Below are 17247 nucleotides of genomic sequence, written 5' to 3' on the forward strand. Positions count from 1 at the left end.
ATGACTCTTCTTCCAACCGATATCATACATTATAACATATTGACCAAGATTCCGGCTAAGTCGTTGTTACGCTTCAAGTCCGTATGCAAAGATTGGTACAATCTTATTAACTCCAAAATTTTCATTAGTATTCATCAGAAGCATACCCTCGAATTCCATGGTCCCTCTGATTTTTTACTGCTAGTTCATGGTGGTAGTACTACTTTGACAAGTACTCCTCTTATTAGTACTTTTGAGACAACTTGGTTCTATACATATCTTGACGCTCCTAATTATACAAGTGGAATACGCACCAAGTTGGGAACATTCGAAGCTGTTGTTGGATCTTTCAATGGGTTGATTTGCTTAAAATTTAAAAGATTGGGATTTTTATTGTGTAATCCGGTTACTAGAGAGCACAGTTGGTTTATCAAGTCTCATAATTTGGGTTCGGTTCACTTATGGGATGCGGATTATGGATTTGGCTACGATGTAGTCAGTTGTGATTACAAAATTGTCATAATTGAGTTTCCAGATTATGAATTCCAGCAAGACGTGATCGTTCATGTGTATAGCACAGATAGTTATTCATGGAAAGAAGCCAAAAAAATCCCTGATTTGAGGATAAACAAATACATGTTTCCTAATCGTCATGGTAAGAGTGTAGTCGTAAACAACAAATTACATTGGATTATGTTGAAGAAGAAACGAAGTACCAAAATTAGAATTATTTTGATGTTTGATCTTCACACCGAGGAGTTCAGAGAGATATCATATCCTAATAATAGCCTTAAGAGACATGATGAAGGAGTACTTGAGTTGACGGTCTCAGGTGGACGTCTGTGCACGCTCGTGAATCATTATTCATCAAATCGCTCTAGTACTGTCTCAATGTGGGTGATGAAAGAGTATGGCCTAGTAGAATCTTGGACAAAATTGTACGAGATTGTAGGAGAACAAATTTCCACGAAGCACTTTCGGATCATTACTCACCTATCAAGGAGAAGAGACAGTGAGGAGGTCTTGCTATTAAAATACGACAACGACCAAGAACTTGTATGGTACAATCTTAAAAATAAGTCAATATCTGGAAAAGCTGTTGATTTTGGAACCCAGATATATGTTATAGATACATGGACGTGTATTCCCAGCCTTGCGCCAATTCCCGGCAATGATCCAAACAAGCATCGCACATGTATTTTCTAGATCGTAAAGTTAGGATATTACACTATGGTTTATTATGGATGCGATACTATCCTCGTTTAATTGTACTATCCTCGTTTAATCGTTCATTGATTGTAATTTATTATTATGATACGTCATACTTGTTGCTATAAGTATCTTGATGCGGTTAAAAGCATTAGTATTTTGACGTTTGATATTAACACGGAAGAGTTTGGACAAATGTAGTATCCTACTAAGCTTACAATATATCATATGCATAGGTTTCATTTGGTGGTCTCAAATGAACGTCTATACATAATCGCGACTGATACTTGATGGTCGAATGTATCAATATGGGTGATGAAAAAGTATGGCGTAGAAGAGTGTTGGACAAAGTTATACAAGTTTGTAGGAAAACAAGTTTCTCCGAAGGGAGTTAGGATAATCACTTACCGTTGATGGAGAGGTGGTGGGGAGGTCTTACTAGTAAAAGATGTAGAAAATGAAAATCAAGAACTAGTGTGGTACAATCTTGAAGATATGTCGATTAGAGAAGTTGATGTTCCCGGAAGTCGAAAATTTATCAAAAAAAGAATGGGTGTGTCTTGGTAGCCTCCTCCAATTTATGACAATGATTCAAGCAAGTGTTTCAAGTGTCTCAACTCTCACAGTAATTCATCTATGTTACGGATTAATAAGTCGTATGATACGAATTTTACTCAAATGAATCTAAAACCGCTTCCTTGTAAATTTCGTATCATCATACTAGTTATTACTGATGAAAGTCTTGGTCTATTACCTCGTCCATTCCACTAAATACTATACAGATTCCTTTCTAATTTAAACGGAGTATTGTATGTAAAAATAAAAATAAAAAGGAAAGATGATTTGAAATTATACATGCTTTAAACTGAGGGAAAACCGTTTGGTGTGTGCAGATTACCTTGAATACTTGTTCTCGGATTCTCGGTACAAGTTGAGCTTGAGCCAATCCTAAACCGCTTCTTGTATATCTAAGGCTGAACAGCGCGATCCTAGTGTTATAAGTCGCCATTCTTTATCTAAAGAACGAAAACACACACAAGCTGATAGGCCAAATAAGATTCCATCCTGGCCTACGTGCACACGATACAGTGGCAGTTAAACATGCTAATAATAAGAGTTTCCGTAATCAAAAGACTAGTGTAGAATTCTAATGGTCTGATACGGAGCAGTTCAGGAGCCTAATATAGCTCCTAAACAGCAGCAGTCAAAACATAAATGTGCGACTAAACAACAACAAAAGACTAATGGTTTGTGAATTTAGACGGTTAGGTGAGGGAGTGTGAGGGAGGTAAACGGGTGATGAAAGAATGTGGAGTAAAAGAGCATGATGTGCATATTAGGCTTAAATTTCTTAGGCAGGCCAAATTTCTGAAATTGCTGGGCTTTTAGTACATGTTACCTATTAAACGAGAGAGTGAGAGAATAATAGTGAATGCATATGTAAATCAATTCCAATTAACTTGACTGCTTTACAAGGTTCTATGCTATGCTATATATACAGTGTATGAAATCAAGTATTTACGGAAGGAGATAATTGTATTGCTACAAATGAGTAAGGCAGATTCTTTGTTGCCTTATGTGACGAGCAGAGCTAACAACTCTTTTGGTAGAGCTAACGGCTCTTTGCTAATACCCCCGCAAGTTGGACTGTGGAGGTTCGAGACACCCAACTTGGAGAGTAGGTCTTCGAAAGATGCCCGGCCGAGAGCTTTTGTAAAAATATCTGCAAGTTGTTCTTTTGTGTGTATATAGCTAGGAGCAATGACACCGTTTTGTATTTCATCGCGAATGAAGTGGCAATCTACTTCGATGTGTTAGGTACGCTCATGGAAAACGAGGTTGCGAGCTATTTAAAGAGCACTTTTATTGTCACATTGCAGGGGTTGATGATGATGTATGCCGAGTGATTGTAACAATCCTTTTAGCGATTTTAGTTCCCGGACTGTAAAAGCCATAGCGCGGTAAAACGTAGCTTGTTTCTTCGTTTTCCAAGAGATAGGAGAGGAACCCAAAAAGACGAGGTAGGCGGAAAGTGACCTGCGGCTGGTGGGACAAGTAGCATAATCGACATCACAGTATGCATTGAGGCGTAAATCACTATCCGAGCGAAGAAGTATCCCTTGGCCCGAGGAGTTTTTGAGATAGCGCACAAACGTGAGAGCCGCGGTCCAATGGTCAGTTGCTGGAGCATTCATGAATTGAGCGAGCGTATGAACTGAATAAGTCAATTCTGGCCGAGTGATTGTGAGATAGACATGGTTTCGTTCCAAGAAGTCCAGTTTCAGTTAGGATGTCTAGAGCATACTTCCTTTGAGAGAGAAAAGTCCGGATTAGTGACGAGCAATTTCGAGCCCGAGGAAATACTTGAGTGTACCAAGGTCTTTCATGTGAAAACATTTACTCATATATGCTTTGAATGTTGTAATGAATGTTGAGTTGTTGCCACAAATTACTAAATCATCCACATAAACTAAAATGTGTACCTCGGTGTCGGGTCGAGAAATAGAGAACAAAGAATGATCAAACGGGCATTGGTAGAAGCCATAGTTTTTGAGAGCGAAAGCAAGTTTAGCATACCAACATCGAGGAGCTTGACGGAGCCCGTAGAGGGACTTTCGGAGGCGGCACACTTTACCATCCGTGGATGGAAGAAATCCGGGGGGAGGTTTCATATATACCTCTTCGTGAAGATCCCCATAAAGAAAGGCATTATGTACATCCATTTGATGCAGAACCCATTGTTTGGCAGCGGCTATAGCGAGCAAAGTTCGAACGGTGACGAGCTTAACGGTGGGGGCAAAAGTTTCATTGTAATACACACCTTCGACTTGTCTATTCCCCATGACCACGAGACGGGCTTTGTAACGTTCTATCGAACCATCGGCATTATATTTAATTTTGTAGACCCATTTAGAACCGATGGTCTTTTTATTTGGTGGAAGATGTTCAAGAGTCCAAGTTTGGTTTTTATCGAGGGCATCGATCTCAAGTCTCATAGCTTCTCGCCACTCGGGTACCTGAACGGTATCTTTAAAAAAACTAGGCTCGTGGTGTTTAGTCACGGCCGACAAGAAAGTTTGATGGTTAGGTGAAATTTTCGCATAATTAAGATAGTGAGAAAGGGTATGTGCGGTACCTGAAGACGATGTTGTAGCGACGAGTGAGTGCAACGAGGGGCGAGGTTTGGTGAGAACAATGTCTTTTAAATTTGAGTTGGGGATTTTAACACGATGACCGCGACCAAAGGTTTGTGAGTCCGTGGAGTCTGTGTCTGTAGGTGGGGGTTCGCTAGGTGTGGTAGTAGTCGTGGTGGTGTTTGTCATTGTAGTAGCCGAAGAGGATGAGGGGGTCGTGTCTTGAGTTGACGTAGGTGTGGTGGATGTATGAGTTGTGATAAGAATATTGTGGTCAATTGGTGACATAGTGTCAGCTAAAAAGGATGTGGAGTCGTGGTTTAGATCATGGATGTTTAGGTTTTGGTATGGAAATTCGGTTTCGACGAAAACAACATCCCTTGAATCAAAATAAGAACCGGTGTCTAAGTCGTATAAACGCCAACCTTTTTTTCCAAATAGATAACCGATAAAGATACATTTACGGCTTCGAGACGCGAACTTATCGTGAGTACGATTTAAATTTCTAGCATAAGCAAGACAGCCGAAAATGCGAATATTTTCAAAAGGTGGAGGTTTATTAAAAAGGCATTTCATAAGGGGTTTTTTTCCATTTAGAAGGGGTGTCGGAGTACGGTTAATTAAGTAAACCGCACTTAAAACACATTCTCCCCAAAAGAATAAAGGTAAGTTTGCCTGGAAATGTAAAGCACGTGCGACATTTAAAATATGACGGTGTTTCCGTTCCACCCTACCGTTAATACTCCTCCACCAACCACCAAGTAGTATGTCTCTTGTTTACTACCTTTCAACAATCAGAATTTCCAAGTGACCAAATTTAAGATACTTTTAAAATGGTTAGCTATTCTAGAACTACAGCTACCGCATCTAAAGACTCGGAAATCATAATGCACCTAAAATGCTCCTAATATCGTATTTATTTGTTATGGGTCGAATTAGGCAAAACATCAAGCACTTGGAGTGCAACCCCAAGCGAAGACAAAATCTTCAATGCGTGCAGCCGAAAAATCCTTCTTACAATGGCAGAATAAAACACGTTCCATGCATGCAACAAAACATTGCTTGACACAAAAAGGAGTATGCCAAAAGACAAAGAAAAGGCCATAATACCAAAAAGTTAAACATGTATGAAACCAACCAAAAAATAAGAGATGCATGCATACACACAAATTCAGATAATAAAGCCCAATTAAAAAGACATCAGCAAGCATAACTGAACAATAGATCGAACAAGTAAACAGTAAAATTAAGATCACAAAAAGACTGACCTCTAAGAATACAGAGAACAGCATCCACCGATGTAAGATCCAAAAATCTGCAGGAAAGACCAAAATTATGGAAGCTCTTGAGCAGTGATGAAGAAGAAAGCAGTGGTTGAGCAGCGATGAAGACAAAGATGTGTTGAAATCACATGAAAAATAATACTCCCTCCTATTCACAATAAACTTCCCTATTTCCTTTTCCGTCTATTCACAATAACTTCCCTATTTTCTTTTTTGGTAAGTGTTTGTGTGGTCCAAGTTTAATTGTATAGTGGGGTAGTATATTTGTGTGGTCCAAATTTAATTATACGGTGGGGTAGTGTGTTTTCTTAATTTTTATGCCAAAATGAAATGAGAGGTTTATTGTGGATAAGAGGGAGTAGAAGAAAACAAAGAAAAGGAAAACAAAAAGAGATTCTCCCTCCCATCCAAACTAAAGGTTACATTTGACTTTTTGGCACTATTTATGATTGTAGAGAATCTTTGATATTATTAGTAATGTATAAGAGAAAACATAGTCATGCGAGATCTTGTTTGATTCATCGTCATGAATGGTATAACAATATTAAGCTTTTTTAATTTTTAATAATGTGTAACTAAAGATATTCACGTTGCAAAACGCGCCTCGACAAGTGTAATAAAGTCAAATGTATTCTTTGGTTTGGATGGGAGGAAGTAGTAGATAAATGAAAAGGAGTAATATACCTAAGGGCAGAATAGGGATAATGGGAAAAGTTACTGTTTTGGGAACAGTAACTTGGGTTGAGGATTTTTAAAGAGTTATATTAGGATAGGATTAGGATACCTCCATTATTGTGTAGCGTCTTCATTTCTTTTTTGTTCTTTACCCTCGTTTTAGATAGGAGAAATATATTAACAAAAATAATAAAGTGGGTTGAATATACGAGGTGACCCCAAACCACCTTCAAAGCCTTGACTCCCTACACTAAATAAAAAGGACGGAGAAAGTCAGATAGCGACCAATGCTATTATTACATGAGGTGAATAAGTTATTTTTTAAAAAAAATTATCGTTTTATGACATGAGGTGAATAAGTTATTTTAAAAAAAAATTATCGTTTTATGACTTGTAACAGGAAGTTATGGTTAGTTAATGTCTTTAGCGAATAAATTTTAACGGATCATAATTACCAGCTACTAGCTTGATATCGGTGATTTTTTTTATTTCAAGCTGAAGATTTTGTAAAGACGATCAATTTTAGAAAAAAAATTATCGTTTTCTAAACCCGTAACTGAGAGTTACTTACGATAAAAGTTTTTTTTTGAAAAAAAAGGATACATATTAGAAACCGTAAAAGTTAGAAAATCTCATAAATAAATATGGCTCATATCTTTTATAAACCTCATCAATGATTTCAGTTGAAACGTCTCAATTAATTGTGGGAATAACTAACCAAGAAATTTGAACCAGACCTTATCCTACGTCACAAACCAATTGTAGACTCGTGTTTAATGTTATTGAGCAAATAACACATGAGTCTGAAATAACTTGACCAAAACCAACCCGAGACCAGGAGACTGCTGGCATGGTATGTGAAGATGAAAGAGCTCACTTGATAAACGTCACATGTGAGATCTCACATTGAAATTATATGAGGGATTAATAATAAATAAACGAGTTTCTTCTCCCATTGTCTATTGATTTTAGAATGGAACCTCCTTATATTTATAAAGAGAATTCGTATCCTCTATGTTGGTATGGCCCGGGCCTGATATAAGTAGTAGTGCAAATGATTATGAGAAGCAAATCAGAAAAAATGGATTTGGTTAACAAAGTAGTACAAAGTTTAGAGAAACTGCCTTTTCTTCATCTAGCTCTCATTTCACTCGTAAGCTTCATAATCATATTCTACAAATGCCTATACAACACCACCACCACAACCAGAAAACCAAAATTGCCGTCGCCACGAAAGTTGCCTATCATAGGCAACCTTCACCAACTTGGCAGACTCCCACATCGCTCCTTACGATCCTTATCAGAGAGATACGGAGACCTTATGTTGCTCCACCTTGGCACCAAGCCAACTCTTGTCGTCTCATCTGCTAACGGAGCAGAGGAAATCATGAAAACCCATGACACCGTCTTTGCAAACCGGCCATACTCTAAGATCGCGTCCTTGATCGTCAAGGATGGTAAGGACATAGCATTTGGCAAGTATGGAGAGCATTGGAGGAAGATTAAGAGTATTTGTGTGTTGCATATGCTAAGCAACAAAAAAGTGCGTTCATTTAGAAAAATCAGGGAAGAAGAAGTTGAGGTCATGATTGAAAACGTCAAGAAATCGACACCTAATCGTAATGCCCCTCTAAATTTGTCCGATAGTTTCATAAAAATGTCGAGTGATGTGGTGTTAAGGGTGTCATTTGGTAAAAAATATGGTGAAGAGAATAATGTTGGAGTGCTTTTCAGTAAATTTATTGAGGTACTTGGTTCATTTAGTATTGGAATTTTCATACCTTGGTTGAGTTGGGTTGATGAATTTAGCGGCGTCTTATTTAAAGCCAGGAAAGTTGCCAGATCCTTGAATTCCTTCTTCGAAAACAGAATTGTCGAGCGTATACATGGCTTTGATTATGATGTTATTAACCAAGGAGATAATAAAACTCAGGACTTTGTCGACGTCTTACTTGAAATTCAAAGTTGTGATTCATCCATTGATATTGAGACGGTCAAAGCCGTTCTTATGGTACTAATTAACTTACAGTATATCTTTCACTTTGGTTTCCTTAGCATTTAACAATTCTGCTTCTATAGTTTTAGTTTTAATTTTGAGTTGATATGACCTGTGCAGAATATGGTTGCAGCAGGAATAGAGACAACTGCAACTGTGTTAGAATGGACAATGTCGGAGTTGCTTATGGACCCGTTAGTCATGAAAAGGCTGCAAGAAGAAGTGAGGGGATTTCTAAGAGATAAAACTGTAATCGACGAGGATGATTTGAAGGACATGATGTATTTAAAGGCAGTAATCAAGGAGTCACTAAGGCTACATCCTCCACTTCCCTTTCTACTATTTAGAGAAGCTTCTCAAGATCATGTACGAGTCCAAAACTATGACATTCGTGCTGGAACACTAGTTATCATTAACGCATGGGCCATACAACGACACCCAAGCTATTGGGAAGAACCAGAGGAGTTCAGACCAGAGAGATTTCTCAACTACTCAGGGCATGACTTTGAATTCATTCCGTTTGGAGCCGGAAGACGAGGCTGCCCTGGGATTGCTTTCGCTAATGTTGAAGCTGAGCTCGCTTTAGCAAATCTTGTTGGTCAATTCAATTGGGAGTTGCCTAATGAGGTAAATCTTGATTCTTTCATGGCTGAAAGTTTTGGCACCTCCTTGCGTAGACGAGATCCTCTCATGGCCATTCCAACTCCATTTTCGAATTATTAGATCATGAAGCAAAAAGACTGTAATTATGTTTCTTTCACGAAAAAAAAAAAAAATAAGTGACTGATATGCGTAGTACGGTATTTGATCAATACAATATTTTTTGTGCAATACTTTCTAAGTAATTCGTAACGTTCAATTGAAAAGGCAAATACTCCATAATAAACTTTAATCCTCTCAAATTCTACCATAGAACTCCCAAATCTATCCAATTTCTTCAATTATAAATTCTTATTTTATTCAAAAACAGATATTGGACATCGAATTGTTTTAGTCGTTCCTATTATCCCAATATATGTATTGTCGGTACTTGCAACGGGTTGATTTGCATAAGATGTCCATCATTGGATGATATTTCAGGATTTGTGTTGTGTAATCCGGTTACTAGAGGGTATAGTAGGTTCATCAAGCCTCCTCCTATTTCGGATTTTGGTCATTTTCGGGTGATCTTTTGTCGGTCACTTCGGGTCGGTCCACTTTCGGGTATGAGTCATTTTGGGTCAGGTCGTTTTCGGGTTAATGGCTAAAACACTTTAGTTTGTTTTATTTTGATTACAAAATACTATTTTGCAAATTTAACTATTTATAAGTGATGATTGTAAGTTTGTAACAAATGAAACTCTATTTGGTGTAAATAACATTAATTTGACTTAGTACTTGTCGCTTCGGGTCATTTTGGGTCACTTTAAGTCATTTTGGATCGGGTCAGTTATGGGGTCGGGTCATTTCGGGTCGGGTCAACAATGGGTCAATCAAGTTCCGGAAAGGGTCAGGGTCGGGGCAGGTCAGTTCGGGTTTCGGGTCATATCGAATCTGGCAAGTTCGTGTCATTTGCGGGTCTCGGATCAACCTTATCGGGTCGGGTCAGCTTTGTCAGGTCTAGTCCAACCTTTATAAAATTCTAAGAGTTATAAATAAAATAGAAAATACACATGTGATTATGCTAACATAAGATCACTCACACTGGTGTTTGTATTGGAATCAAATTATAAGTTTGCAATTTTACTCACAGATAGTTTTATAGTGATTCAGCAACTTAAAACATGTATATGTCAATAAATATAGGCGTAAATATATATATACTAGGAAGTATCTCGCGTTTCGCGCGGCCTGTTTTAATATTTTATGATTATAATTGAAGAAAAATTATATAATTCATATATGACCTTTAATATTTTCTCTTATAAATAATTTTTTCTCAAATTTAATATTTTTAGGTTTAACTTCAATGTTTTAAAATAAAATCCATAACAGTTTTAATTAAATCTAATAAGTGATAAATTAATTATGCATGATCGACGTTTTATAAATAAATTTGTGACTGGTGAAATATCTTACTAATCAAAATAAAATTTATTCGAATAAGACAACAATCAACAGTAAGTTCTCAAATTATATCATTTCACGATACGTTATGGTCTCAAATCAATTAATATTTATTCAAAATGATGTGAACATAATTTCTGTAATTAATTTTTTATGTATAAAATGTGACATTTATCTATCAAACATATAGAGTTCAAATTCAACTTATTCAAATGTTTTGATTGTGTTGCATGTGATATGTGTCAAACATATCTATGAGAAATTTGCACCTTTTGTTTTTTTAAAAAATTATATATAATGATGTTTAAGAGTTTATTACCTGTAAATATAATAGGTTGAACTTTCTCAAATATTATTTTTTGATGTTTATTTTCAAAGTATTTAAAAGATAACATATAAAATATTTAACTAAAAGTAATATGGAGTATTTGGTTAGTCATAATCAATATTTTATATTTGACTTATACATATTTAATTAAAGATATTAAAGAAAAATGTTAGGTGTTTTTTACTTTTTCATGTCGCTTATAATACTATATTACTTAATAATTATTACTTTTGTTTTGATTATTCAAATGCACTCGTGATCACTATGTACATACTCACTCGTACACATACTCGTTATCACACTATTGAAACCTATCAAAATCTCATATGTATTCAATTTCTCCAATATAATTTTTTTCGTTCCCATACTATAAAAACTTATCTCTTAGTAGTTCTTTTAAAGTTGTGTTTTTAATATATACAACGACTCTTCCAAATATAATATTTCTTAATGGATTTAATAGAGTAAGTTTTATAAATTTCTCAAAATGTTATTTTTACGTAAATGTAAAATATTGTGAGACACTCATTTTAATCATCTCTACATATCAAAATAAATATTTAAATAAATATAATGAAAATTATACTCAATTGAAAGCATTTTTCACAATGAACGTAATTATTTACATTTTAGAATTTTTATCAAAATAACTTTTTAGTAAATTTAGAATCAAATCACCATAATTATTTAATATAATTTTATAATAAAATTTATTAAACTATAATTAATATTTTGCTGAGATTTATACAACATTTATTATGTTTGTATTTAATTTCAGCTGTAATTAATACGTGTATTTAAGGCTGGGTTGACACGTGGCGCATCCACAACGTTTCAACCCAGTTTTATAAATATATATATATATATATATATATATATATACTCCATCCACTTTTTAATATATGATGTTTTGTTTTTTCAAGGCGAGCCTTTGACTTTAATATTTACAAAAAAATATCTGGTAAAAAATTATAAAAATTAAACCATTAAATTACTTATGAAAAACTCTTTCATATGAGTATACATATCACTATATTTAAGCATATAATTTGAGAGATATTGAAGAGAGAAGTGTGTGTCTCGAAATGTGAGAAAGTCATATATAGAAAAACAGAGGAAGTATATAAGATAAAGCTATTAAGCAGGGACAAACAAATTCAACGTTACCTCCGTCATATTCCTCTTAGTAATTTTATGGCTTATTTTCTTTGATGTAGGATAAACTTTGCTGTGCTATTGATTGTTCATATTATTTGTTTTTACATACAAATGCGATTATTTCGGTGCTATTAGTGTTGAATAGAGGAAGTATTGGACAACACAAAATCTCATTGAAGACGGCACGTATTCGTCATTTTGGAGGGACGGATACCATTTCCTCTCACAAATGACCCAAATAGAGGAGAGAGGGAAGCACATGAGGGTGCCCCTACCTTGTCCCCCCTATCCATTTTGTGAGTGACATTACCCGCCACTTCCTTCAACCCGTCTTCACCAAGACTAACTGATTAGACAGTACTTCATGTTTACCGTGGGTCCATGACTACCATGTGACCATATAGTTAGGTAGCAATTATTGTCCTCCTTGATTCTTCTTGGGTACAATTATTGTCGTCCTTGGTTTGTTTTTTTTTTTTTTTTTTTTTGAGAAAAGATCATTATCATTAATAAAAAGTCATACGACATTTACAACATATGCCAAGCTCAATCGAATATAAATCGATTACAACCATAGGAAATAAATTCTTGTTCAAAGAATGAAACACTGCAACAGAGTCTCTATCATCGATTCGCCGCAAAAGGCTTTCATCCATAAGAGGGTCTCCGAATCTTCCTTGACGAGTATCCATTTCTTCTGACGTGATTGATTGTAGCCATGAATCGGACAAAATATGTAAAACCATATAACGATCTATAACAACGCTGATCTTCTGCTGACTTTTTAGAAAACTGCAAACGAACCAGAAAACGAAAGCTCTCAAACTGAGGGAAGGACACCACCGATAGACGGGGACAGAACCCTCAGAAAGAGAGACGAAACAAAAACGAAAGCGGAAATTAAACAAAAACATAAAGGAAACAAAGCGGAACATAGGAAAAAAAACGGAAACCACCGCCTCCCTACCAACCCACAACACCGCCAGATCCAAACACCACCCTGCCACATCACCTCAACAAACTACTCGTCTGATAAGACCCGAACAGCCCACATACACCACGCAGACCGAGAGGAACGGGCAGACCCGTACGATCCAGAACCGGGTGTGGGTAAGAAAGGGGAGGAGGGTTAATCGGAAGAGAGGAGACGGGTCGCCGGAGAAAGGTATTGAGAGACCCCATCCCCGGCGACATGGTAGGGGGGTTGATGGGTGGCGGTGGGAGGAAAGAGGAGAACGGCGGTAGCAAAAAGAGAGGGTTTAGGGTTTTGTTTTTTAGAGAGAAGGGGAGAGAAAACTAGAGAGTCCTTGGTTTGTTTTAGTACAATTGTATTATGAGCATGACTCATGTATGAGTAGTACTCCTAAAGAAAAATCACGTGTTTATATTTGTGCATAATGGATTTGTAACAAAAAAATGAGCAAGGCACACATCAAAATATTAAACAATTAGTTCATTTTAGATGGATATGGTTTAAAGTGTAAACGGATCTTAATGATCTCTCCGCAAATCAACCATATCAAACTTCTTCCTTTTTTTTCACCATATATATATATATCTTTAACTACAAAGTTCACAATCAAGTTTTATTAACAAAAATATTAGAATGCCATTCATGAATGAATAAATAATCATAAATATTAACCTAACTTCAATTACCATTTTTAATAGGGTTATTTCATAACAATAATCCATCCTATTGATGGTCTGCAATAATCACTCAATCTTATCAATAATCCCAATTAATTCCAACCTAAGCACCATACCTTCTAATAACGAACCAGCTGATATTTTTTTAAGTTTATGTTAGAATATTTGATAGTTTTTGGACAACCTAGATGATATATGTGATGTTTATGTGTAATATTTTCAAGTGATGAATCAAGTACTTGGTTTATTTGATACATGTAAACATAAAAAAATATAAGCTGGTTCGTTATTAGAAGGTATGGTGCTTAGGTTGGATTTAATTGAGATTATTGATAGGATGGAGTAATTATTGCATACCACCAATAAGATGGATTATTATTATGACATAACCCTTTTTTATCACCATTTACACACAACTTTAGATAGGTGTAACAAAAATGTTAATGGGTACACTATTAACTACTCCATGAATAAAGTTGTACAAGTAAGTGCTCCAAATAATTTTTCTTACGTATATCACGAGTTGAAAATGTTACCTTAATATTATAAGCGTTCGTAATACACATCCAAACATCAGTCAATAATGGAAAAACAAAACTCCACCCAAATATTTAGACTCATTATGATCATTCAAAGAGTAAAGCATAATTATAAAAGTGAGAATTATTTTTCCATGCCGAACTTTTATTACACATATGTTATACTCTATATTGGTAAGAGTGATAAACAAATTATTATCATTATGGTAAGAGTGTAGTCGTAAACAACAAAGTACATTGGATTGTGTTGAAGAAGAAACGAAGCACTACTACAAATCCAGGCAACTACAACGCCCCTTTAACAACGAATATTCACGAAAATCACAATAGACGTTGTAGAATGTATGGCGCGAATTTTACTAAAATCAATTACAACGGGTATGGTTATAAAAACCGTTGTTATTCGTTTTAACAACGGGTCACACATGAACAACCGTTGTTAATAATTTGGCGCAAAATTGGCGCAAAGTTAGTGAAAAGTAATCACAACGGTTATTTTTGAAACCCGTTGTTAAAACTTATTTAACAACGGGTGTTTTCTACAACCGTTGTTAAAACATATTTCACAACGGTTGTTGTTTAATAACCGTTGTCAATACCTTCCATACTATAAACCACACAAACACAAGTCTGCTGCAGCCACAAAACACAAACCTTAATACACAAACACAAACCCAAAGAAGAAAGCCAAACACAAACACAAAACACACACTTTCTCATCGTCTCTTTCTCTCTTTCTCATCGTCGCTTTATCTTCTCGCCGTCATTGTTGATTTCATCGTCTCTTTACGTACGTTCGTAATTATCGGGTTTGTTTCATCGTCATTATTTTATTGTTCTAATTATTTCATTTCAATGTATGTGTTTTTATCGACCATTAGGTTCCGTTCAGCATCTGCTAATTATTTCATTTCCATGTATGTGTTTCTAATTATTTCATTTCCATCTTCTTTGGCGTCCTTCAGTACGGATCGAGCATGTTTTAGCAGTTAGGGTTTGGAGAATATATTGAGATAATGGAAATGCATGTTAGTTGAGATAATGCAATGTATTTATACTAATGTGTGGGTTGAGTTGTTTTTTAATTAATATATATGTTAGGAAGTTGTGCCATATATGTTAGGAAGTTGTGCCATAATCAGATCTTGATGATGACTGATAGATCTATGGAGTTGAAAAAATGGAAGCAAATCAAACAAGCATAACTCAACACTTTCAAAATGATCATTTCATTTAATTTTAAACCAAATACATTACAGCAATTATCAGAAATCAAAAGATGTATAATAAGCCGGAACAACCCCGGTTAAGCGTAAAAAGCGCTTCTCAACCTGCCACCAATCACGCCACTCTGGTATACCGCTAACTTCCGGGTCATTGGCTTCATATTTTGCAATAACAGATTGAATATATGCAAGGACACGACTTGCATGTGGAGATAAGGTTGGAAGAGTACAACTCAACATATCTCTGGCTGCAGCCAAGTTGCGAGTAACAGGCCGACGAGGGTATGAAGATGATGATGATGATGATGATGATGATGATGAGGCTTTGTTGACAAGCCGGACTGCTTCACGCCTCTTAATCCAATAATTCCGTTGATGTTCAAGGGATGCTTTGATTAATGGGTGTTGATCGGCGGAAGCTTGGCGAGAACCTTCCCATCATCTTCAATCGTTTGTGTAAGCCATTCTTCGTTGTTGATAAAATTAGGGTTCATTGCCATGTTGTTTCAATTAATGAATGTTAGTAAAGGATGCTTTAATATGTTAGTAAAGGATGCTTTAATATTTATAGCTAGTAATATTTAATTTATTTTTTTTTTATTTTTTAAGAACAAACAACAACGGTTATTTACAAACAACCCGTTGTTATAACTTTCCCCCCAAAATTGAGTCACACTTTCCACAACGGGTTTTTATACTTAAAACCGTTGTTAATATTTTTCACAACGGTTTCCTTAAGAAAACCAACCGTTGTTAAAACCTTTTACAACGGACGCTTTAACAACGTCCGCTTTTTTATATAACAACGGTTTTTGACCGTTGTTATAGGTTGTATCTGTAGTAGTGAAGTAGGAGAATTAAAATTATTTCGATGTTTGATCTTCACGTCGAGGAGTTCAGAGAGATATCATATCCTACTAATAGCCTTAAGAGACATGATGAAGGAGTACTTGAGTTGACGGTCTCAGGTGGACGTCTGTGCAAACTCGTGAATCATTATTCGTTTAATCGCTCTAGTACTGTCTCAATGTGGGTGATGAAAGAGTATGGCGTAGTAGAATCTTGGACAAAATTGTGCGAGGTTGTAGGAGAACAAATTTCCACGAAGCACTTTCGGATCATTTATCACCTATCAAGGAGAAGAGACATTGAGGAGGTCTTGCTATTAAGATACGACAACGACCAAGAACTTGTATGGTACAATCTTAAAAATAAGTCGATAACTGGAAAAGTTGTTGATTCCCAGCCTTGCTCCAATAAGTCGATAACTGGAGGTCTTGCTATTAAGATATATGTTATAGATACATGGGCGTGTATAACGTGTATTCCCAGCCTTGCTCCAATTCCCGGCAATGATCCAAACAAGCATCGCACAAGTATCTTCTAAATCGTAAAATTGGTAGGATATTATAATATGGTTTATTTATGCGTTCAACAGCAATAAAACTTTAATCTCTAATTTATTATGGATGCGATACTATCCTCGTTTAATGGTAATGTCCTCGTTTAATCGTTTGTTGATTATAATTTATTATGATACGTCATACGTGGGTGTAACTCTTGCAACCCGACGACATAAGTCCTGGATCTTGTGTATAAGTATACTATCACTTATGTGAGACGGTTTTTCAAGAGACACGCTAATATAAGATAATTTAAATTTCTTTACCCTATAATTTATCTTTTTTTCATAGTACCTACTACCTCGTGTTCGTAAGATCTCTCTTAGTATTATTGTCATGGTTTTTTCAAAAAAAAAATTTTTAATTGTTAATGAGATGTTCTTTGGAAAAAAGAAATTGAAATTGAATGTTTTTTACTTGTTAAAATAATTGAATGTCTTTTACTTGATTGTCCTTTCGTAACAAGGGCACAAGAAAGTTTAGCATGTACGACTATGCCATTAGTTTTTAATCAAACATTTCACCCCAAGGTTGTCTAAGAGAGTATAGTAGGGCAATCAAGCTTCCTAATTTGGCTGATTTCGATTCCTGGCCACACCCTTTTGTGCAATATGGATTTGG

The 17247-nt window shown here is 35.7% G+C and overlaps 3 protein-coding genes across 3 annotated transcripts; all 3 read left to right on the forward strand.

The window, feature by feature from the left end:
- On the forward strand, window positions 1–1185 carry LOC141648770 (F-box protein CPR1-like). The gene has a single exon (XM_074457486.1). It carries the CDS (start codon window positions 1–3, stop codon window positions 1183–1185), a length of 1185 nt encoding a protein of 394 aa, XP_074313587.1.
- A 6127-nt stretch (window positions 1186–7312) lies between these two features.
- On the forward strand, window positions 7313–9107 carry LOC141647335 (cytochrome P450 71A26-like). The gene is made up of 2 exons (XM_074455475.1): window positions 7313–8291; window positions 8397–9107. Exons 1-2 carry the CDS (start codon window positions 7335–7337, stop codon window positions 8997–8999), a joined length of 1560 nt encoding a protein of 519 aa, XP_074311576.1. The 5' UTR covers window positions 7313–7334; the 3' UTR covers window positions 9000–9107.
- A 6987-nt stretch (window positions 9108–16094) lies between these two features.
- LOC141648772 (F-box protein CPR1-like) lies at window positions 16095–16610 on the forward strand. Its single transcript, XM_074457487.1, has one exon. It carries the CDS (start codon window positions 16095–16097, stop codon window positions 16608–16610), a length of 516 nt encoding a protein of 171 aa, XP_074313588.1.
- The last annotated feature ends 637 nt before the right edge of the window (window positions 16611–17247 follow it).

Source organism: Silene latifolia, chromosome 3, assembly GCF_048544455.1.
Source record: "Silene latifolia isolate original U9 population chromosome 3, ASM4854445v1, whole genome shotgun sequence".
In the NCBI taxonomy this organism is placed as follows: domain Eukaryota; kingdom Viridiplantae; phylum Streptophyta; class Magnoliopsida; order Caryophyllales; family Caryophyllaceae; genus Silene; species Silene latifolia.